Source organism: Dama dama, chromosome 19 (genome assembly GCF_033118175.1).
Source record: "Dama dama isolate Ldn47 chromosome 19, ASM3311817v1, whole genome shotgun sequence".
Taxonomy (NCBI): Eukaryota; Metazoa; Chordata; class Mammalia; order Artiodactyla; family Cervidae; genus Dama; species Dama dama.
In genome coordinates, this window is record NC_083699.1 from 47284675 (window position 1) to 47307936 (window position 23262).

General features: G+C 34.1%; 2 protein-coding genes and 1 non-coding gene across 9 annotated transcripts in view; all 3 read left to right on the forward strand.

Annotated features, from left to right (window-relative positions):
• The window catches only part of DLG1 (discs large MAGUK scaffold protein 1), a 258661-nt gene that overhangs the window by 226781 nt on the left and 8618 nt on the right, over positions 1-23262 (forward strand). For all 7 annotated transcript variants that reach the window (XM_061166872.1, XM_061166871.1, XM_061166873.1 and 4 more), the window contains 4 exons: positions 5648-5689; positions 7864-7914; positions 9042-9143; positions 14249-14421. In XM_061166872.1, the coding sequence (XP_061022855.1) occupies positions 5648-5689; positions 7864-7914; positions 9042-9143; positions 14249-14421 (368 nt within the window). The remainder of the gene's footprint in view (positions 1-5647; positions 5690-7863; positions 7915-9041; positions 9144-14248; positions 14422-23262) is intronic.
• On the forward strand, positions 14656-14780 carry LOC133074324 (small nucleolar RNA ACA64). Its single transcript, XR_009697168.1, has one exon. It is a non-coding gene; the product is annotated as a small nucleolar RNA ACA64 (small nucleolar RNA).
• Positions 19103-19557, forward strand: LOC133073435 (small ribosomal subunit protein uS8-like). The gene has a single exon (XM_061166870.1). It carries the CDS (start codon positions 19128-19130, stop codon positions 19518-19520), a length of 393 nt encoding a protein of 130 aa, XP_061022853.1. The 5' UTR covers positions 19103-19127; the 3' UTR covers positions 19521-19557.

Sequence of the window (23262 nt, forward strand, 5' to 3'; positions counted from 1 at the left end):
TTATACACACTTTGCTATTTATGCATTTGCCTTTTTAGGATCTGGCAAGAGTCACAAATTAACTATCACTAGTGGCACCTTTTTAAAATCTCTTTCCTTTGGGAAAAACTATTGGTGAAAATCTTCAGAAACTGGAAACTATTTCCACAGATCTTTAATGCTATAGAATTTATTTTGAGAATGGTCATGCAGTGCTATGGGTCATCAAATGATCCCACAGATTTCTGTTATCTATTGAGTCATCAGAGACCTATGGAAAGCTCATGGAAAAAGGAACTAAACAAAGAATTTGGTTCCCATATTGATTTTTTTATAATGGATAACTATACCTTGACCACATCATATTTTCATCTCTCATTTTAATTGAGGTTTGGGACTTGGAACGAGAAACAAATGAGAAATGATAACTGATTACCCATGTCATTGGTTTATTTTCTGGTTGTGACTTAAGATTCCTTGAATGATAGGTTTCTGTGCTTCATCTCACAGGAACTGAAAGAATGTTTTCACCTGGTGACTTGATCACATCAAGAAGATTTTATTTAGAAAAGGGTGATGCAGACAGAAAAAAAAATCAGTAAAATTCTAAAACTGGATAAGATGGAGGTTATCACATAAAACATTACTAGGAGCTGACAGGATGCTAATTTTTATACAATAGAAAATACCGGGAAGAAGGGTGGGTCAAGAGTGTTATTTAAGACCTCAGTTATCTACATCTTAAAGTTCAGGATAGGCTTCTCTGGTGGCTCAGTAGTATAAACAATCCACCTGCCAGTATAGGAGATGTGGGTTCAACCCCTGGGTCGAGAAGATCCCCTGGAGAAGGAAATGGCAACCCACTCCAGTATTTTTCCCTGGGAAATCCAATGGACAGAGGAGCCTGATGGACTACAGTCCATGGAGTTGCAAAGAGTCAGACACAACTTAGCAACCAAACAACAAAGTTCAGGATACAAGGAATAAACTAAGCAAAATTCTATGCAATTTTAATACAAGAAAATAAGTGTGATTTCTTGTTGGTATTCATTAAGGTTTGTTGGAACAGGTCTCTGAAAGGATTGAGAACATAAGGAAAAATTATTCCAGATAAACCTGTTGAAGAGCTGTGGAATAACACTGAATAGCAAGAAAGATGGACATCTGCATGTAATTTCACACAATCTTTGAAAAAATTGGGTGTTTAATTAAAGAACACAGAGAGAAACAAAATACCCTAGAATACTCTTCATAGACGAGAATTCAGTGATTGTACAAAGAAGAAAATCTAATTATTGATTTACCCTGCTGACAGAGGAAACAATAAGAGAAATTGTCTTTCAAAACCTAATTTTGACTAACAGAACTAATTAGAATATGATGGAAATCTGGGAGGATGCAACTAAATCATCATAGGCTTGTAAAAAAGCCAGAAATAGCAATCTGTGTAGCTTTTATGCTTTAAGAAGGCAATTTTGAAAAAATTCAAGAGGAAGAAAACTGGGTAAGATTCCTTTAGAAGAGAGTAAAAAGTGTGTGTAGTTCAGTAGTGGTTATATAAGGTGCTCAGAAATGAAATTATAGCATACAATTTCAGACATGATTTGTACCTGTGTTTTGTATACAGTTTATTTTTATAGCTTTCCATTTTGTAGAACACCTCAGAAACTTCTACAGTTAGGCACGTAGGTTTCCTGTTATATCCCTTCTTTTTCTGTCTTAAAGACTTATGTGAGTAGAATGGTACAGAGCTCTTAGATGCCAAAGCCAGACTTATTTTCATTTGTGTGAAGAATGTGTGAGAGTAAAAAAAAAACAAAAAAGTAAGTGTAAGAGTAGTAGTATTCTTTGAGACTGATGATGTGTAGTATTTAGGGAGAACAAAGGGAAAACACATACAGTCTCAAGAAGAAATGTTTGACTAGAAAGGTGAGACTTGACTAGAGAGATTAGAAATGGCTGTGATCATAAAACATTATAAACAAAAATTAAAACTTTAAGAGTTTTACTGTACTGTTTATACTGTTTACTATTTATACTATCTTATGTCAAAAGGATAATATTCTTAACACATAGATTTCTGACAAATCAAGTAAGAAACTAACTGTTCATTGGAAAACTGGACAAATGATACAAGAAGAGTGCTCAGAAGATAAGCCAATTAAATAAACATATAAAAATGTTTAACAGCCCTAATAATTAATAAAATGATATGTTTTACCCATCAGCTTAGCAAACTTTTCTTTTAAAGGGGTATTCAGTGATGGACATTTTTCTCTGAAATGACTGCTTTTAACATACTACTTTTAGGAGTGTAAGTTAGTACAGCATTTTTGGAAAAGCATATCTTTTGACCTACTAATTCCTCTTCAGAGAATTTACCCTGAGGATGTAATCAGAGGTGGAGACATAGGTTTATATATCAGGGTGTTTCATTAATCTTTAGAAATTACAGCCCCTCAAAATTGAAATGCCCCTAAAATACCTTACAGCTGGGAAGTAGTTGATAAAGAATGACATATTATACAGTATAATATTTTATAACCATTGAAAATCATATTAAAGCATAATGATGTGGAAAATGCTCACAATATAAGTGAAGAAAGTAAACTATGAAACTACATATATTGTCTCAGATTTGTAAATAAACATATATATTTAAGGTTATTTTGAGTGGTGTTCCTTTGATAGTCCTTTTAGTTTAGCTGCTCAGTCGTGTCCGACTCTGCGACCCCATGGATTGTAGACTACCAGGCTCCTCCGTCCACGGGATTTTCCAGGCAAGAGTACTGGAGTGGGTTGCTATTTCCTTCTCCAGAGGATCTTCCTGACCCAGGGATCAAACCTGGGTCTCTCACGTTGTAGGCAGGCACTTTACTGTCTGAGCCACCAGGGAAGTCCAACCAGACTGGTAGTACTCTTGCCTGGAAAATCCCGTGGACGGAGGAGCCTGGTAGTCTACAATCCATGGGGTCGCAAAGAGTGGGACACGACTGAGTGGCTAAACTAAACTAAAAGGAATAGTCAAAGGAACACCATTCAAAATAGCCCTAAATATATATGTTTATTTACAAATCTGAATATTCCTTTACATGTCTTTTAGTATGAATATATGTCTTTCTGTTGGGAAAATACCTAGGAAATGAATTGTTGAGTCACAGATATATAAATATGATAGGCTTTAGTAGATAGTGCCAAGTAATTTTCCAAAGTGGGTATATCAGTTTACCCCACCTCCAGTAGTATGTGAGTTCCAGTTGCTACATATCTTTCTCTACACTTGACATACCTTTTGTTTTTGTTTTTTCATTTTGGTCATTCTGGTGGATGATAGAGATACCTTTTGTGGTTTTTTTTTTTAATCAATTTATTTTAATTGGAGGCTAATTACTTTACAGTATTGTGGTGGTTTTAGCCATACATCAACATGAATCAGCCATGGGTGTACAGGTATCCCCCCATCCTGAACCCACCTCCCACCTCCCTTCCCAACCCATCCCTCTGAGTTGTCCCAGAGCACCAGATTTGAGTGCCCTGCCTGCTTCTTGCATCAAACTTGCACTGGTCATCTATTTTACATATGGTAATTAATATACATGTTTCAATGCTATTCTCTCATATCATCCCACATTCACCTCTCCCACATAGTCAGCTGTTGTGGTTTTAATTTGCATTTCCCTGATAAGTAGTAAGCTTGAACACCTTTTATATGTTTATCAGATATTTGAGTATTTTCTTTGATAAAGTGCCTTGAAAAAGATTATTTTTAATTATCAGAGAAAGAGCATTTTACCTGTTTAATGAGCTCCCAACCAATGGTGATGATGCTATTCCAAGGGCAATGCTTTAAGTAGCAAGATTTTACTGTAGAGGAGTTATTTAAAGCATACTTGAAAGAACTTGAATTTGATTACTTTATAACTATTGGTAATTTTAGAGAATGCAAGATAAGTAAGAGAAATCCCCAGAAAATAGAATGTAGTAACTTCAACTTTGTATATATGTATACAACATGTCAGATATATTCAATAGTAGAGGAATAATAAACCCCACAAGCATTCATTTATCCAACTTCTCTAATTGTCAACTCATGGTTAATTTATTTCTTCTGTACTTTGATTTACTCTCCCCTTCCACTCACTCAAGTGCAATAACTAACATTTCTTTCTTTTATATATTAGAAATTTCAGGGTGTAATTCCAATCCTAGTATAAATTTAAAAACTTTTTATTTCTTCTATGTGGCATTCCTACTCTTGGGAACGAATTTTAAGGAAATAGGACAAAAGGTGAAAGCCACATAAATGAACACATTCATAATAATGAATTGTTGATGTCTGTGAAAAACAATTTAAAGCAAAATAAATAGTAAGATAAATCATGATTTAACAGTCCAATAGAATATTATACAACAGTTTAAAATTATTGTTTTGACATTTGTGTGATAACATGAGAAGAAATTTTTAACTATAAACTTTAAAAAACCACCATTTTAAAAATGTTTATATATTATTCAGTCTTATAATTTTTATTGTTCCTCCTTTATTTAAAATATACATAGCAATGATTAAGAAAGTTGTATCTTGTCTTTGCAAGTTAGAATAACAGACTTATTTTTCACGGTAACAGCAATTCAAGAACTATACTAACACTAAGTTTTACCATTCTCTAAACTTTTCAGTAGTGCTACTTGTTTTTAGGAGACTGTGTAGTTGGTATGGTACAGCATATATTTCTCCCCAGACTTTTTCCTTATCCTTTAATTTTTGTTTCCTTTACCTGACGATAAGAAATTTAGATTTACTTCTCTTCCATGGAAATTTTTGTTATTTTAGTTTTTATAGATAAAATTCCTTTTTAGTCAAAGGAGAACACTTACTAAGACAACACTAGAGATTATATTTGCATGAGAAGAGTGCTGGGTGTTACTGAACAATCAAGTTATGAAATGGGGTCACTTTGAAGGGAGGGGCCAGGCATATGGGTGTGTTTATCATCTTTTTGTTTTACAAAACAGCTGTTGTCAGTTTTACCAAAGCAGTTTCTCAGAAATACTAGTCTACTTTAAAATAAAATCGCACCTTGTAGAATTCTGTTCCATTTGACCTTTTTTAGAGCATCAGGAAATCTGTGGTATCCAGAATACTTTATCTGTATGATCTCAGATGTGGATTTTCATTTCTCTTCAGGAACAAGAAAGAAACTAAACTAAAAGGAGGGTCATTTTTTTCCATTTATTTTTTAAGATACCACTTCCTTATAATGGACATCTGTTTTCTCAGATATAACTTGTCTCCTTGGTTAGTCATTACTGTATCATGACCTAAAGTAAATGGTGTCAGTGACATTTTCTCATTGGGATTTTTATGTTGACAGTTGGACTAATTTAGGATCTACTTGCCATTCATAATAAGATTTTGTTCATAAATTGTTGAACAGAAAATGAAGCATTGTCCTTGCTTACAGATTTTTTTTCCTTGCTAGTTCATATTCATTTATTTGAAATAATCTTTTCAAAGAAAATCAGAAATGTTTTTAACAACTCTCTGGATACCTGTGGTTTATATCTCAACATTTTGTTGTCACCTTGTGTTTATTTTAATAATTTGCTTTTTTTAAACTCATGACTCTGTGTTTTCTTTATTTTTTCCATTATCCTGCAATTTCAGAACATGTAACTTCTAATGCCAGCGATAGCGAAAGTAGTTACCGTAAGTGTTTTAAGTTATTTGTTCTTTTGTTATCTCTAGTAATATATCCTGTGGGGGGTTTTCCCTTAGTGATGTATTCTGAAAAGTGAAAATTAGGTGCTTACTATTTTAAAGTCAGGGAAAGCCAAGTAAAATTCTTTACTTTATAGGTAAAGTCATGCTGTATGTACAGAAGTTAATTTCCAAAGTTTTCATAAAATACAAAAATTCATTTTAACAAAACTGCTGTTCATATACACAATATGTGTATGTGTATTTGTATCTTTTATAAGAAGTAAATATCTAGCTAAATAGGGATAAGCTTGTGTTTTGCATTTTAGTTTAGTTATTCTGTTTCTAACATAGGCATTAAAATATTTTTCAATAATGCTAAATTATAATTAGCTTTATTTCCATTTTTATTTTGTGTCACCAATACTGGTGTGTGTCAATATAGTATGTATTGCCAGATTTTGGTGAACATAAGAAATGACAAAGGGAAAATTTTCAACTATTATTCAAACAGTAATACTAATTTAATTCTTGGTTCTTTTGTTATAGTCTTGGTATTATACTATTAAGTGATGTATATAAGCGTGTGAAATTTTAAAACACATTTGGGCGTGGGAGGTGGGAAGAGTACATGAATATTGTCAGTTGTAACACCTTAAAAATTAAAATTGCTTTTCTGACTTTTTTTTTTTTTTACTGCTGTCTAATATGAAAGTAATCTTGATTACAGATGAGTATGGCTGCTCAAAAGGTCCATCCTGTTAATATCAGTCTAATATTTTTTGTGTTGACAATATATACTTTTAACCCTCATTCATTTGATTGGTTGTTATTTTTTATGCATAATAGTTGCTTAATGATTTTTTTTTTTTGGTGTGGTAGTGTGATTTCTCACATTTTAGCATTTTATTAACATATCAATATGAACTCACCAGAGAGTAGTTGTGAAGCTTTCTAGACTAAAAAGAGGTAATGAAAGTATATACTGTCTGTCTCACCATTTGCATGTATTACTAGGTGTGGAAAATTCAAATTGCATGTTTCTGATAACATGTAAAACATGTTTTACATACAGTACTTTTAAAAGCAACTTGTATATATATATACATATATATATATCTCTGATATAATAAATTTTAAAACAACAAAATATACTTTTAAAGCAGGAAAGAATATTTATACCAGTATAAGAATTTAAAAGATTAATAGCTGCATACATGTAATATAAACAAATTTAGTGTAAAGATTGTTATAGAGTCATAATCATCACGGAAAATATCTTTAAATACATTCTCCAAATACTGGTTGATTTCATTGAACCACTTGAATCTAACAATTCTTCCTAATTTGTTTTCTACATGTGTGTGTGTATGTGTGTTTGTGTATTGAAAACTGAAGTTTTCAACTTTTTATTTTCGTTGAGCAGAGGTATAATGTGTAGACTTTTCTGTGTAGGATATTCATATGCTCTAATCCTTTAACTTAGAGAATTTAACTTGTGAAAAGTGCTTTTAAGATCAAAGCAAAATATATTATTTCTCCTTGACTATCTATGTGATGCATTTTGTTGAAAAAGAAGAATTTAATTTTATCTAAAACTTTTTTTAACTCAAAATGTTATTTTTTAAAAAATTGAACAAATGAATTATAGTAATCAATGAATTTTTTTCATCAATGAAATAGTAACACTAATTTTACCTTTGCATTAAAATTTTTTGGTTAGAAAATAGTTGTAATTATAAACTGTATATGCAACATTAAATGTTATACCTGGTAAGACCAAAAATACAGCATATTAATAACACTAACTTATCTAATATGCATAAATGTAGGACTGCTCATTAAAGTATTAACTTTAAAATATTTAAGAGTTTAGATTCTCAGTAAAAAATTAATAGCTTATGCTTGACATCCCAAGTGAAGATTTAATCTGTATAACACACAATAACAGAAAGTTAGTTATTAATAGCACATTTATAGTTTGTTTTTATATATACCAGTCTTTGTGACTCTAATTTTTCATTTTTTCCCTAAATCTTGCCATAATTAATTTATAAAGTACGCTTTTTTGTCTTCACTGATTTTCTCAGGAAAATTCTAGTATTTTATATGTTCTATTAAAGAATTAAATTAGTATAGTTATCTTTATAGATTTTCTTACCTGTATTTTAACTTTCTAATAGGTGGTCAAGAAGAATATGTCTTATCTTATGAACCAGTGAATCAACAAGAAGGTTTGTGAAGTCTGTTTATATTTTACAGTCTTATAGAAAAACATAATTTGGAAAATCAGTCTAACTCAACTCATATCTTAAAAAAAAATTTTTAAGGTATACCTTAAAAAAACATTTTGTTAGAATTGTATTGTTTTTTCTTACTATATGTGTCTATATATAGAATTTTACTGTGTATATTTTATGAAACATGATTTAACCCATAGATTATTAAAACTAGTCATTTTATATTGGTGTTTTATTTCTTAAGCAGCTTCTTTCCAATGTTCATAATAGTATCACTATCCTTCTAATAACCCTTGTTCGAAATCTTGGAATCATCATTGATCTTTCTCTGCTCTTCATCTCCCTTGTCCAGTCAGTTTCTAGGCCCTATTTATTCTTATCATGTCTTTCTTATTTATAACCTTCTTTCATCCCTCCTACCAAATGTTAAGTCTGATTTTCACTGCCAGTCTCCCTACTTCCAACATGATCCCTTACAATCCAGTGTTTACACTTCTATTAGATCATCATTCCAGATGACTACTGTGATTATACCACGTTTCTTTTTTGCCCTTTGGTCTGCTTCCTTGCAGTTATTGCTTCAGAAAGGATCAGTAAAACACTGTACTGTGTTTTCTCATTTGTAATGAGATGATGTTAGCAATGTATAGAAACATTATCTGCTAAACTGCTGGGTTTAACTTGGTTAAATTTATCTAAGTGTATGACTTCAAACAGGGCTTCCCTAGTGGCTCAGATGGTGAAGAATCTGTCTGCAATGCAGAAGATTCGGGTTCGATCCCCGGGTCAGGAAGATACCCTGGAGAAGGGAACGGCTACCCACTCCAGTATTCTTACCTAGAGAATTCCATGGACAAAGGAGCCTGCAGGCTACAGTCAATGTGGTCACAAAGAGTCACACAGAGCTGAGTGACACTAACACTTACTAACTATGACTTCAAACAGATTGAAGTTTAAGATTTTAATAAATGTTTGGAAACTATCAAGTTGAGCATCATTGGTAGAGAAAGAAAAAAAGGAAATTCTTTATAAGTTAAAGATACTTTTGTTTTCTAGTAAAATAAAATACATAGATGTTTGTTGAGTGTTTATTCCTTTTAACATGCAGTTTATTTTTATAGTTAATTATACTCGACCAGTGATCATATTGGGACCTATGAAAGACAGGATAAATGATGACCTGATCTCAGAATTTCCTGACAAATTTGGATCGTGTGTTCCTCGTGAGTAACTCACATAAAAATTCTTAATTAGTGTTCTTAACATTTTGTCACTCTGTGGTCAAAGTAAGCATTACCTTTTTTTTTCTCTTTTTTATTTTTTAAAGTATGAAACACATTTATAGGAGACTTGGTAAATACAGAACAAAGTTTTATATATATATATATATATATATATATATATATATATATATATAGTTTCACTATTATATTACAATTATTTTTTTTACTAGATAAATTAAGATTTTTAGTTGGAGTTTCAATATCAAACTCTCAAAAATAAATACAATAAATATACAGAAAAGTAGAAGGATGTAGTAGACCTCAAAAGCACTATAACCAATTCAACATTATTAAGATTTATACAGTTTCACACTATAGTGGGAAACAAATTCTATTCAAGTTCCCATAGACTATAAACTAGGAGACACTGGAACATATCCAGGGACAGAAAACAGGTGCAGAAAAAATTTGTGGTCTAATGAAACTGAAATCATACAGAGTATGTTCTCTTACCACTGTGGAATTATGTTAAAAAATCAATATCAAAAGATATTTGAAAATAAACCACATATTTTCAAGTGTAATGTGACATTTACCAATAGATATCTTTGACCTAGCCATTAAAAGCCTCAATAATGTTAGAAGACTGAAAAACACAGAGGGTGATTGTAGAGAAGAAAACATTTAAGTGAGAAATTAATATCAAAGATAGTTAAGTAGAAGTACATGTGCTCATCTCCTCCTGCAAGAGCACCAAAATTACAACTAGCTGTTGAACAACCATTGACTGAAGGACACTGGAACCCACCAAAAAAAGATATTCCATGTCCAAAGACAAAGAAGAAGCTACAACAAGATGGTAGGAGAGGTGCAAACACAATAAAATCAAATCCCATACCTGCTAGGTGGCCGGCCCACGATCTAGAGAACAATAGTACCAAAGAAGTTCTCCTACTGCTGTGAAGATTCTGAGCCTCTTGTCAGGCTTTGCAGCCTGCAGTTCCAGCAGAGGGACTGGGAATCCCCAAGCAGTCTGACTTTGAAGGCCAGTGGGATTTGATTACAGGACTAGGGGAAACAGAGACTGCACTCTTGGAGGACACAAACAAAATCTTGCACACACCAAGTCCCAGGGGAAGGGAGTCTCCTGACTCTGCAGGAGATTGAACCAAGCCTACCTGCTAGTGTTGGAGGGTCTCCTGTGGAGATGTGGGTCAGCAATGGCTTGCCACGGGGACAGAGGCACTGGCAGCAGCAGTCCTAAAGGGGCCCTTTGGTGTAAGTCCTCTTGGAAAGTTGCCATTAACCCATAGAGCCTATAAACCCCAGGGCTTAAGTCAAACAACTAATAGAGAGGGAGCACAGTCCCACCCATCCGTAGATAATTGGATTGAAGTTTTACTGAGCACAGCCCTGCCCACCAGAGCAAGACTCAGTTTTTCCCACCACCAGTCCCTTCCATCAGGAAGCCTGTACAAGCCTCTTAGCCTCATTCACCAGAGGGCAGACAGAAGAAGCAAGAAGAGCTACAATCCCACAGCAGCTAGAAACAAAACCACATCACAGAAAGTTAACCAGGATGAAAAGGCAGAGGGTTTTGTCCCAGATGAAGGGACAAAGTAAAACCCCGGAAAAACAACTGAATGAAGTGGTGGATAGGCAACCTTCCAGAAAAAGAATTCAGAATAATGATAGTGGAGATGATCTAGGATCTCAGGAAAAGAATGGAGGCAAAGACTGAGAAGATGCAAGAAATGTTTACCAAAGACCTAGAAAGAACAAAGATGAACAATACACTGGAAGAAATCAATAGCAGAATAACTGATGCAGAACAGATAAGTGACCTAGAGGAGCGAATGGTGAAAATCACTGCTGCAGAACAGAATATAGGGAAGAAAAAAAAAAGCCTAAGAGACCTCTGGGACAGCATTAAACGCACCAACATTCACATTGTAAGGGTCCCAGAAGGAGGAGAGAGAGAGAGAAAGGACCTGAGAAAATATTTGAAGAGATAAGAGCCAAAAACTTCCCTAAAGTGAGAAAGGAAATAGCCAAGTCCAAGAAGTGTAGAGAGTCCCAGGCAGGATAAACTCAAGGAGGAATACACCAAGACACATAGTAGTCAAACTGACAGAAATTAAAGACAAAATATTAAAAGCAAAAAGGGGAAAATGACAAATAACATACAAGGAAATTCCCATAAGGTTATCAGCTGGTATCTCAACAGAAACTCTCCATGCCAGAAGAAAATGGCACAATATATTTAAAGTGATGAAAGGGAAGAACCTACAACCAAGAATACTCTACCCAGCAAGACTCTCATTCAGATTTGACAGAGAAATCAAAAGCTTTCCAGACAAGCAAAAGTTAAGAAAATTCAGCACCAAACCCAGCTTTACGACAAATACTAAAGGAACTTCTCTAGGCAGGAAACCCAAGACAAGGACAAGACTTACAAAAAATGAATCCAGAACAATTAAGAAAATGGTAATAGAATCATACATATGGACAATTACCTTAACTCTAAATGGATTAAGTGAACCAACCAAAAGACCTAGACTGGCTGGGCAGATGAGAACATGTGCATGCATGCACTTTGACTAACCACATCACTCTACTTAACCCCCCAAATTGTATGTAATTATTTTATATTGTTAGGTTAAACAGGTTTCCATTATGGCTTGCAATTGTAATTATCTTTTTTTATTTGTCTGGTTATCGATTGTGAAAACTGATTAACATCTTTTACTATCATCATTATGTAACTATTAATACCATTGTATCATGATTGGTCAACAGAAAATAATAGAATTCTGTATCACTAAGACTATCATTTAAAAGGAAAAAATCACTCTTCTAAGATGTGGTACATGTATACAATGGAGTGTTACCCTGCCATAAAAAGAGTGAAATAATGCCATTTGCAGTGACATGAATAGACCTAGAGATTGTCATACTGAGTTTTAAGGCATACAAAGAAAAACCAATGTATGATACTGCTTATATGTAGAACATAAAAAAAAAATTATACAAATGAATCTGTTTACAGAATGGAAGCAGGCTCACAGACATAGAAACGAATCTATAGTTACCAAAGGGAAAAGAGATGGGGAAGGATTAATTAGGCATTTAGGATTAGCAGATACATGCTACTTGCTTAGTCACTTCAGTCGTGTGCAGCTTTGTGCGACACTATGGACTGCAGCCCGCCAGGCTCTCTGTCCATGGGATTCTCTAGGCAAGAATACTGGCGTGGGTTGCCATGCCTTTCTCCAGGGGATCTTCTCCACCCAGGGACCACACCTGGGTCTCCTGCCTTTCAGGCAGATTCTTTACCATTGAGCCACCAGGGAAGCCCAATCTGAATATTGTCTCCTATCAAATGTATCACCATCCTCCAGATCTAGAGCATGTGCTGGCATAAACTGTTATGTTACAGTTAAGTGTGAAACCTTGCCTCAAAATATTGCTCATTATTAATTTTTAGAAGATACATCATAGGACCATAGGAGTAAATGGTAGGCAAATGGCTGAGAAATATCAATTACAGAACAAAATACCAATTACAGCAGATATATACTACTATATAAAAAAATAGATAACTAATAAGGACCTACTGTGTAGCACAAGGAATTCTGTGCAGTACTGTATAATGACCTATATGGGTAAAGAATCTACAGAGTGGATATATATATAACCGAGTCACCTTTCTATACAGCAGAAACTAACACAAAATTTTAAATAGGAACTATATACTCCAATAAATTTTTTTAAAGATACTTTAAAAATTTGATGTATTTGGAAGTTGTCCACTTTTAAATGATGGGTGTATCTAAGAAGCCATAACAAGGAAAGTTAGAAAATATTTGTAACAGAATAAAAATGTTACCAGAATTTGTTGCATGAAGCTGAAGCTGCTCAATGCAACTAAATACAATGTGAAACTTTGAATAAGATCCATTATTTAATGGACACTAGCATAAAATCTTGTGAAATTATGAATAAAATCTGCATTTTAGTTAATAATACTGTATCACTGTATACTGTTTATTTCCTGGGGTTTTTGTGTGTGTGTGTGTGTGTGTGTGTGTGTGTGTTTTTACAACGTAGTATTTCTTTTTCTTCTCGGAATTGGATTAGAAGTTTCGAGTCTCATTCAAATTTTTTTTTTAAATCACTAAGATAATAAACTTTTAGTCTTTTAGCAGTAATATAGATGCCAAAATACATGGAATTATATCAGATTTTGAGATCATATAAATTAGAAATCTAGCATTCTTAATCATACTAAGTCACACAAGTGGAATTAAAATGTCATAAATTTTTTAGCTAGGCAAAAATTCATAAGTTTTCTAATATATGTACCATATTATATATGTATGTGTGTGTATGTACAAAAGCTTTTCTACTAGATAAAGTCTTGAGAAAGAAGAACAACAAGAAAAGACATGGAAAAATTGGAAAACAAACTAAATGAAATGGGATATGAATATGAAATAGAAAAAGTGAACAAACTAGATAAAAGTAAAAAATCATCGTATAGTCCAGTTGTCTTTAAACATGGATGCTTGTTAAAAGTACATCTGGAGCCTTGTAGGAAAAAATCAATACCTGAGCATTTGTATTTTTCAGAAAATTCCAATATCCATCTGGATTTTAAAAAGTAATTACATGGTTTTCTGTTAAATGGTAGTTTTAGTGATATGGAATTCTTGTTCTCTGTTGACCAGTCATAATACAGTGGTATTAAGTGAATAATAGTTACACAATCACAATAGTAAAAGGTGTTTATCAATCTTAACAGTCAAATAATCAGACAAAAAATAAAAGGTAATTATAATCACAATCCATAATGGAAGCATAATTAATCTAGCAATATAAAATAATTGTATACAATTTGGGGGGCTAAGTAGAGTGATGTGGTAACTAACACATTACCATTTTTTAGTGGTTTATATTTACTTTATTAGTTATTCCTCCATCCTTCATATTATTGTCACTTTCAATCTCTTGTTATATTGAACTTTACAAAACAGTTCTTCAAGTAGCAAATGGATTTCTTGTGCCTTTTGATATTAAACACTTCAAGTTCTTTTCTATTAAAGATACAACTAGACCAAAACGAGATTATGAGGTGGATGGAAGAGATTATCATTTTGTGACTTCAAGAGAGCAAATGGAAAAAGATATCCAGGAACATAAATTCATTGAAGCCGGCCAGTATAATAACCATCTTTATGGAACAAGTGTTCAGTCTGTGCGAGAAGTAGCAGAAAAGGTAAGTAACAAAGTGATCTCAAAATGAAGTTTCTAATCAGATACACCTTTGGCAGTATGAAAGAATGATGAGATAGAAACTTCAATTCATGTTTTTGAAAAAAAAAAGTAGGTGCATGTTGCAGCGTTGATTAGTTTAAGCAATGTCATAAATGTTTTCAACTAAATATTAACTTCTAGGTTAATTTTAGAAAAATATGTAAGATAAAGTAGATTAAAAAGGTCAGCAGTCAACATTGGTTGAAAATCACTTGACTTTGGCCATGGCCACAGGTGAGATTTGGCACCCAGAGCCACCAGTGGCCTTAGCTCACTGTCCACTCCTCCATGTGGGGAGGTGAAACCCAGGCCCTGACATGCAAAAAAAAAAAAAAAAAAAAGATCAACAAGGAAAATAAGAATAGAAATGATAACGTAAGTCTCTCTAAGAGGCCTGTGTCATGTCTGCTCAGTCATGTCCGACTCTTTGCGACCCTATGGACTGCAGCCCACCTGGTTCCTCTGTCCGTGGAATTTTTCTAGGCAAGAATACTGGAGTGGGCGCCCATTTCTTCCTCCAAGGGATCTTCCTGACCCAGGAATCAAACTTGCGTCTCCTGAAACTCCTGCATTCACAGGTGGATTCTTTACCACTGAGCCACTTAGGCAGCCCCCTCTCAAAGAGGGGGGGTGATTATTTTGAGGTCCTGTGCATTTGCTAGAGATTGACCTTTTGTTTAGCACTAGCTTTCCAACATCTAGCATAATTAAGAAGCTAAGATCAGCAATGTCCATCAATAAAAATGAACCAGATGTTCAAAATAAGTGTGAGTTGCTCCTGGTACTGAGACTAGACAAAAATTTCCCCTGAATGGTCATTTAATAAAAGACAGTGTGGAAAATTCTCAATAACACTGTAACAGCAACAGATTTTTTGAAAGCAGTCTGATGATATATTGACCTTGGGTTAAAGCAGTCTTATGGTAAAGTCAAAACAGGGTGTTCCAGGTGTGCTGCTTGACTTAAATAGTTTTGGGGCCTAGAGAATAAACATCAACAAATTATTTTATACCTTCACAACTATATAATAGTTTTAAGATTTAGTCATGAGATATCTACAAAAAATACAACAGTAATTCAGCATCTCAGTTTTCCATCTCTTAGTGCTCCTTTTTCTAATAAGAGGTTTGATTAATTCTTAATTAGAACTAATTAATTTGAACTAATAATTAGAGCTAATTCTAATTAGTTTTAAAAATCATAAAAATGGACATGTTCAGTGATGGCAGGAATTTGGGAAAATGGAAAATCCTATTAGATGTTGTTAATGGGGGTAAAATTAATAGAACTTCATTTGAGAATAATTTGGCAATACCAAATAAATGCATAAAACCTGTGACTCAGAAATTCTACTTTTTGATATCAAAGTAGAGGTTTTGATATCTAAGTATGTGTAATGATATGCATAGTAGAACTTTACAGTAGTGAAAAATTAGACTCAGCAAAGGAGAATGAATAATTCTTTATTCATGCAGTAGGATGCAGCAGCTAAAGTGAATAAACTAGAATATCCATTAACTGTGTGTAGCCACATTAATAAATCTCAAAATTGTAAGTCAGTGACGTTGTAAAAGATATATACAGGAAGACACTATTTATGTAAACTTTAATTAACATGAAACAGCCTACATAGTTTATTGGTACATATTTTGTGTTTTTATAAATGTATTTTATGTTTTCATTAACTTAAAAACAGGCATAGGTATAAAATAAACTATGAGGAGATACAGTACGGCACAAGGAATATAATAACTATAAATAGAATATAACCTTTAAAATGTATGAATCACTATGTTTTATACCAGAAACTTCTATAATATTGTAATTATACAGTATTGTGGGTTGCCCTTTCCTACTCCAGGGGGATCTTCCCAACCCCGGGATCAAACCCACATATTTTGCATCTCCTGTATTGACAGGCAGATTATTTACTACTGCACCAGCTGGGTAGCCCAGTATGCTCCTTAATACCCTTAATTTGGCTAAAATAAAAGTACCTCTTAAATGTGACTACATTGTCTCTGGTTGTTTTCCTATTCCATAGCTTGCGTGTATGCATGCTCAGTCACATCCAACTGTTTGCGAACCCATGGACTGTAGCCCACCAGGTTCCTCTATCTGTGGAATTTTCCAAGCAAGAATACTGGAGCGGGTTGCCATTTCCTACTCCAGGAGATGTCCCCAACCCAGGGATCAAATCCATGTCTCCTGCATCTCCTGCATTGGCAGGTGGATTCTTTACCACTGAGCCACCTGAAATAATATGAAATCATACACTGAATATCTTTATATAAATAAAATTCAAAACTTGGTTGAGATGGATAATTTCCTGGAAAAATACAGTTTACCAAAATTGACCTATTAGGGATGAAAAGAGTTACAGAAGAAAAAGTCTTTAGAAGAAATAGAGCCAAGTTATCAAGGAACTATCCCACAAAAAGCATCAGGTCCAGACAACTTCATGGGGGAATTTTAACAAATCTTGAAAGGTTATATCATCCTAAAGCTCTGTAAATACTATTCAAGAGCATTCTTTTTATAAAACAAATCTAATATTGATATTTAAACTTGATGAGGACAGTGAAAATTACAGACCAATGTTACTGATAAATATTAATACAGAAGTATTAAATATTTTAATAAATAGAATCCAGTACCACATTGCAAAAATAATATACCATGACCAAGTGGAATTAAAGCTGTTTAAAGTCAGCTCAATATTAGGAAATCCATTAATGTAATCTATCACATTAACAGATCTAAAGAGAAAAAAATATATTCATAGATGCCTGAAAAGCATTTGGTAAAATTCAGTACCTCTGCCTGAAGGAAGAAATCTCAAAAACATAGAGATTATTATTTTTTAAAGAGAAAAAGGAAAAAGATTGAGATAGATGGATTGATAATTTAAATCCTTAATGGGAAAAACAATGAGACAGTGCCATTATGATGAGGAGGAAGGCAAGGACGTCCATCTCTACTACTACTCAAGGTATTATCAGTTCTATTACACAATACAGATCAATCAGAGGCATAATAATTGGAAAGAAAACTGTCTCTGTTTTCAGGTATTATAGTATTCCTGCTGCTGCTGCTAAGTCGCTTCAGTCGTGTCCGACTCTGTGCGACCCCATAGACGGCAGCCCACCAGGCTCCGCCGTCCCTGGGATTCTCCAGGCAAGAACACTGGAGTGGGCTGCCATTCCCTTCTCTAATGCGTGAATACATGCTAAGTTGCTTCAGTCGTGTCCAACTCTGTGCAGCCCCATGGACAGCAGCCCACCAGGCTCCTCTGTCCATGGGATTCTCCAGGCAACAATACACCATAAAAAATCTATTACAAAATTCATTTGATAAAATATGAATTCACTATAAAATTAAAGACTATAAAATCAAAGACATAAAAAAGCAAGAGTAAGGTAGCTTATAAAATTTGCAGAGATTAATATGTTTTACATTAATAGTCATCAGAAGATGATAGAGAAAACCATATTTATAATACAGGAAATAGAATGTAAAATACTTAGTGAACTTAATGAGAAATATTCTGACTTATATGAGGAAATCTGTAAAACACTCCTAGAAGAGTATTAGACTTGAACAAATGGAAAGACATCCCTTGTTCTTAGCTATGACAATTCAACATTATAAAGCTGCCAGTTCTAAGCTAATTTATATATGAACACAATCCTGATAAAAATGACTACCAGCTTTTTTATGAAGTCAAAGAAATTGAATTGAAGTTCATATGAGAAGCCAGGACAACACAAAAAGAAAAGCCACAGGAGATTCTAGCCCTACCAGATATTAAAGGTTACTATAAAGTCTTCTTAACTAAAACAGTGTGCTCACGACTGAAGTGACTTAGGAGCAGCAGCATGACCCATGAATAGGACAAAGAGATGAGTAAATCCAAAGGAAAGAAAATCTAGGAAAGACCCAAATATGTATGAAAATACAGTATATGATAAGGGTGCAATCTCAAGTCACTGGTGGTTTTAATAATGGACTTTTTAATAAATAGAGTTAGAACAACTGAAGAAAAGATAAATTAGAACCATACTTCACACTATATGCAAAAATTGGCTCTAATAAAGTTGACAGGCTTTCCTGGTTGCTCAATGGTAAACAACCCACCTGCCATGTAGGAGACATGGGTTCAATCCCTGGGTCGGGAAAATCCCCTAGAGAAGAAAATAGCAAGCCACTCCATTGTTCTTGCCTGGGAAATCCCATGGACAGAGGAGCCTGGCAGACTGCAGTCCATGGGATCGCAAGAGAGTCAGACACAACTTAGAGACAAAGCAACAATAATAGAAAGAAGAAAATATAACCTGGGCATAGGAAAGATTTTTTAGCCATAAATCAAAATTCAGATGCAATAAAAGACTGGTAAATTCTGACCATATGAAAATAAAAAGACTTTGGCTTGCAAAGAAATTTTTCCAAAAAACTAATATAAAACACCATTACCAATGCCACAAAATAACTGATAAAAAGTCTACAAGCCAAGGGGTGATATTCCCAAAATATTAAACACACTTAAAAATTGAGGGACTAGAGACCAAAATGTAACAGAAAATAGACAAAAGATATAAATAATTCACACAGAAGTAAGATTTAAAAAAAATTTTTTTGCTCTTTCCGCCATCTTTCTGTGCCGCCAGAATGGTGCGCATGAATGTCCTGGCTGATGCTCTCAAGAGTATCAACAACGCCGAAAAGAGAGGCAAACGCCAGGTGCTTATTCGGCTGTGCTCCAAGGTCATCTTCAGGTTTCTAACAGTGATGATGAAGCATGGTTACATTGACGAATTTGAAATCATTGATGATCACGGGGCTGGGAAAATGGTTGTGAACCTCACAGGCAGGCTAAATAAGTGTGGAGTGATCAGCCCCAGATTTGATGTGCAACTCAAAGATCTAGAAAAATGGCAGAATAACCTGCTCCCATCCCGTCAGTTTGGTTTCATTGTACTGACAACCTCAGCTGGCATCATGGACCATGAAGAAGCAAGACGAAAACATACAGGAGGGAAAATCCTTGGATTCTTTTTCTAGGGATGTAATACGTACAAATAAAACGCCTTAGAGGAAAAAAAAAAATTTTTTTTAATGATAAATCAAGCCTGAGATGAGTTACCTACAGAGGGAGGATTGGAAAGGATGAGAGATAGGGATTGAGGAAGAATGGGTGGAGGTGTAGCAATTCTCCAAGTATACCTTTTTGTATAATTTTGACTTCAGCACTATGTTAACATTTTGTATATTCAAAAAATAAAAAGAGAAGATAAGAGAAAGCAGAATGGTATATGAACAAACTAAATCTAATCTAACTGTATTTCAAATAGTTATTTTAAAATTTTCAAATAACTTCATTGAAAAGGGGAAGGGAAGGGGAAACGTCTTAATCCCACCAATCCTTGAAGGTAGGCTAAAGACGGAAAACCTGTGAACAGATACTGAACTCTAATTAGTAGGTTTGTTTTCAGAGTGGTATGGGATAGTAGGTTTGAAACTAATATATGTTTTAGAGTTGAGCAAATAATATATTTACAGTTCATGGGAGCTAGATTTCTCACTGTCAATGCAGAGATTTTAGAAATAAGGTAAGTATAGAATAAACTGTGATAATTGGATTGGAATTAGAGATATGAATGTAAATCCGTACATCTTAATATAGTAGATATAGAAAATACAAATATGTGTATATATTTTCTTACTCTGTCCACACAGAAGGCCTAAAAATGATGATTCTGAGTAATACCTACTGCTTAGATCTTGTTTTCTAAATACTATCCTCCATTAAAAAGATCCAGAACTCATTAGAATTATGGCCGATTCCATTAGGAAAGTACAAGATGTGCCTAGAACATTTTGCTATGCCAGAAAACTAAGGAAGTGCTTAAAGAATGATACAAGTATTCCATAAAGACACTGAAGTCAACCTGTAAAGTCCCCCAGTGGCCAAGTTTGGAAAAATTAGAATATTAAAATGATAATAGCTTATTGTAACACAGAGAATAAGAATCTAAGAGTTCACAATGGTATAAGTAAATACATGAATAAATAAATAAGTGGACGGAAGGGAAGCTTCACCTTACATTATTAATGTCTACTAATAAAGTTAGAAGGAGTAATGGAGTTAGGTCTCTTGACAACTGCCATAATGATTGTTTAAGGCAGGAGTCATCAGTGTGTGCTAAAATTACTGAGTGAGTTAATTACTGTCTGATGAGAAACAGGATATTTACATAGTTTCAACATATCCTTCCCCAAAATACTTCTCAATTATAAAAGGGAAATAGTAGGCTTACAGTGGTGAAATCTGGCAGACAAAACCTTTAAAAGAATGATCAGAATTAACATCAGGATTTCCCTGGTGGTCTTGTGGTTAGGAATCTGTCTACCAATGCAAGAGACATGTATTCGATCCTTGGATTGGGAAGATCCCACATGCCATGGAGCAAATGAAGCCTGCATGCCACAACTACTGAACCCACACTCTAGAGCCTGTGCTCTACAACAAGAAGAGCCACTGCAGTGAGAAGCCCAAGCACCATTACAAAGAGTAGCCCCATTCGCCACAACTAGAGAAAAAAACCCTGCACACAGCAACAGAGACCCGCACAACCAGAAATAAATTTAAAAAAATTTTTTAATTAACATCACTAAAAAAAGATATTTTAAAATCACTAGTAGACATCATATGCTTCCTGATATGATGGACTGAGAAAGATGCAACATCATTTCTGTGCTATTGCTGCCAAAAATGTGTACCTGCTGTCTGATGAGAAACATTAGGCAAACCCAGGTTGAGGCATATTCTCTGAAAAAAATATTCAGTACTATCAGAAATATCAAGATCATGAAAGAGACTAAAGAATTGTGCCAGCTTGACAGAGACTAAAGACACATTACAACTAAATGCAATGTGTGGTCCTAGACTGGCCCTAGAGCAAGAATTTTTTTTTCCTTTTGCAGTAAACGATACTAGATGACCAACTGAAATTGTACTGTGGTTATGCAAGAGATGTCATTCAGTTCAGGAAGTAAGGAGTAAAGAAGTTATTATGTCTACAATTTGTGTACATATATAGAGATGGATAAAATAAAGCAAATAAGATATAATATTAAAGTTTCAGTGTAAACTTTTTTAATTTCTAAGCAATCAGGTAAAACAGTAATATTTAATAAAAGTGGGTGGTGGGTACATGTATGTCTGTTATTTACTTTTCTGTGTGTTTGAAGTATTCATACAATATTAATTTTTTTTATTTTAAATATTCCTACTAAAGTGAAATTACCATTCATTGAACTGGATTCAAGCCCTTAGATTACAAGATGCATTATGGGGGAGTACCTGATTTTACTGCTAAGTCACTTCAGTCATGTTCGACTCTTTGTGACCCCATGGACTATAGCCCACTAGGCTCCTCTGTCCACAGGGATTCTCCAGGCAAGAATACTGGAATGGATTGCTAGTGGATTCTTTACTGTCTGAGCCACTAGGGATATGTTATAATAAAATCTGTTTGATAAATTAGAAGTACTACCCTATTTAACATGGAAATGCTCCTCTTTACTAAAAACCTTAATGGCCTTTGGCAGTGAATTTAAGTCAAAAAAGTTTCTTAAATTCAGAACTGGGGTTTTCAAATGTTCTAGTTTGTAATAAAGTTTTCACTGCTCCCCAATAAGGTGAAAAATAGGGTAGGATAGTGATAATATATATGCAGTTTTATTTTTTTTTTCATTTATTTTTATTAGTTGGAGGCTAATTACTTTACAATATTGTAGTGGTTTTTGCCATACATTGACATGAATCAGCCATGGATTTACATGTGTTTCCCATCCCGATCCCCTCTCCCGCCTCCTTCCCCATCCCATCGCTCTGGGTCTTCCCAGTGCACCAGCCCTGAGCACTTGTCTCATGCATCCAACCTGGGCTGGTGGTCTGTTTCACCCTTGATAGTATACTTGTTTCAATGCTATTCTCTCAGAACATCCCACCCTCGCCTTCTCCCACTGAGTCCCAAAGTCTGTTCTGTACATCTGTGTCTCTTTTTCTGTTTATATATGCAGTTTTAAAGAGTCTCATTTATCTTAGGCTTCTACCTTCTTGTTTGATCATATATTCGTTTTTTTTTTTTTTCCCCCAAAAAACCAGCTTTTAGCTTTGTTGATTTTTGCTGTGGTCTCTTTAGTTTCTTTTGCATTTATTTCTGCCCTGATTTTTAAGATTTCTTTCCTTCTACTAACCCTGGGGTTCTTCATTTCTTCCTTCTCTAGTTGCTTTAGGTGTAGAGTTAGGTTATTTATTTGACTTTTTTCTTGTTTCTTGAGGTAAGCCTGTAATGCTATGAACCTTCCACTCACAACTATGGCTAGATCAACTAAACAGAAAATTAACAAGGAAACACAAACTTTAAATGACACAGTGGACCAGCTAGACCTAATTGATATCTATAGGACATATATTCTTTTATAAAATGAGGATTGTGGCAAGATGGTAACCTTAGGATATATTTTAGTACCCTTTCTCAGCAAAATAAAAGACAGGAACCCCATATTGGTTGCCATTTTGAGAGATTACTAGTCTATGGAAATTGCATTTTTATTCCTTTTTAAATGTAATATTTGAGAATGGAAAATTAATTAATCTATAGTCATTATACATTGTAATCATAATAGAAATGACAGACTTGCTTAAAGTGAACAGAATCCAAACATATCATAATTAAGACTTTGTACTTTTAGGAAATATACTTGTGATATAATTGAAAATACTTCGTTCACTTAT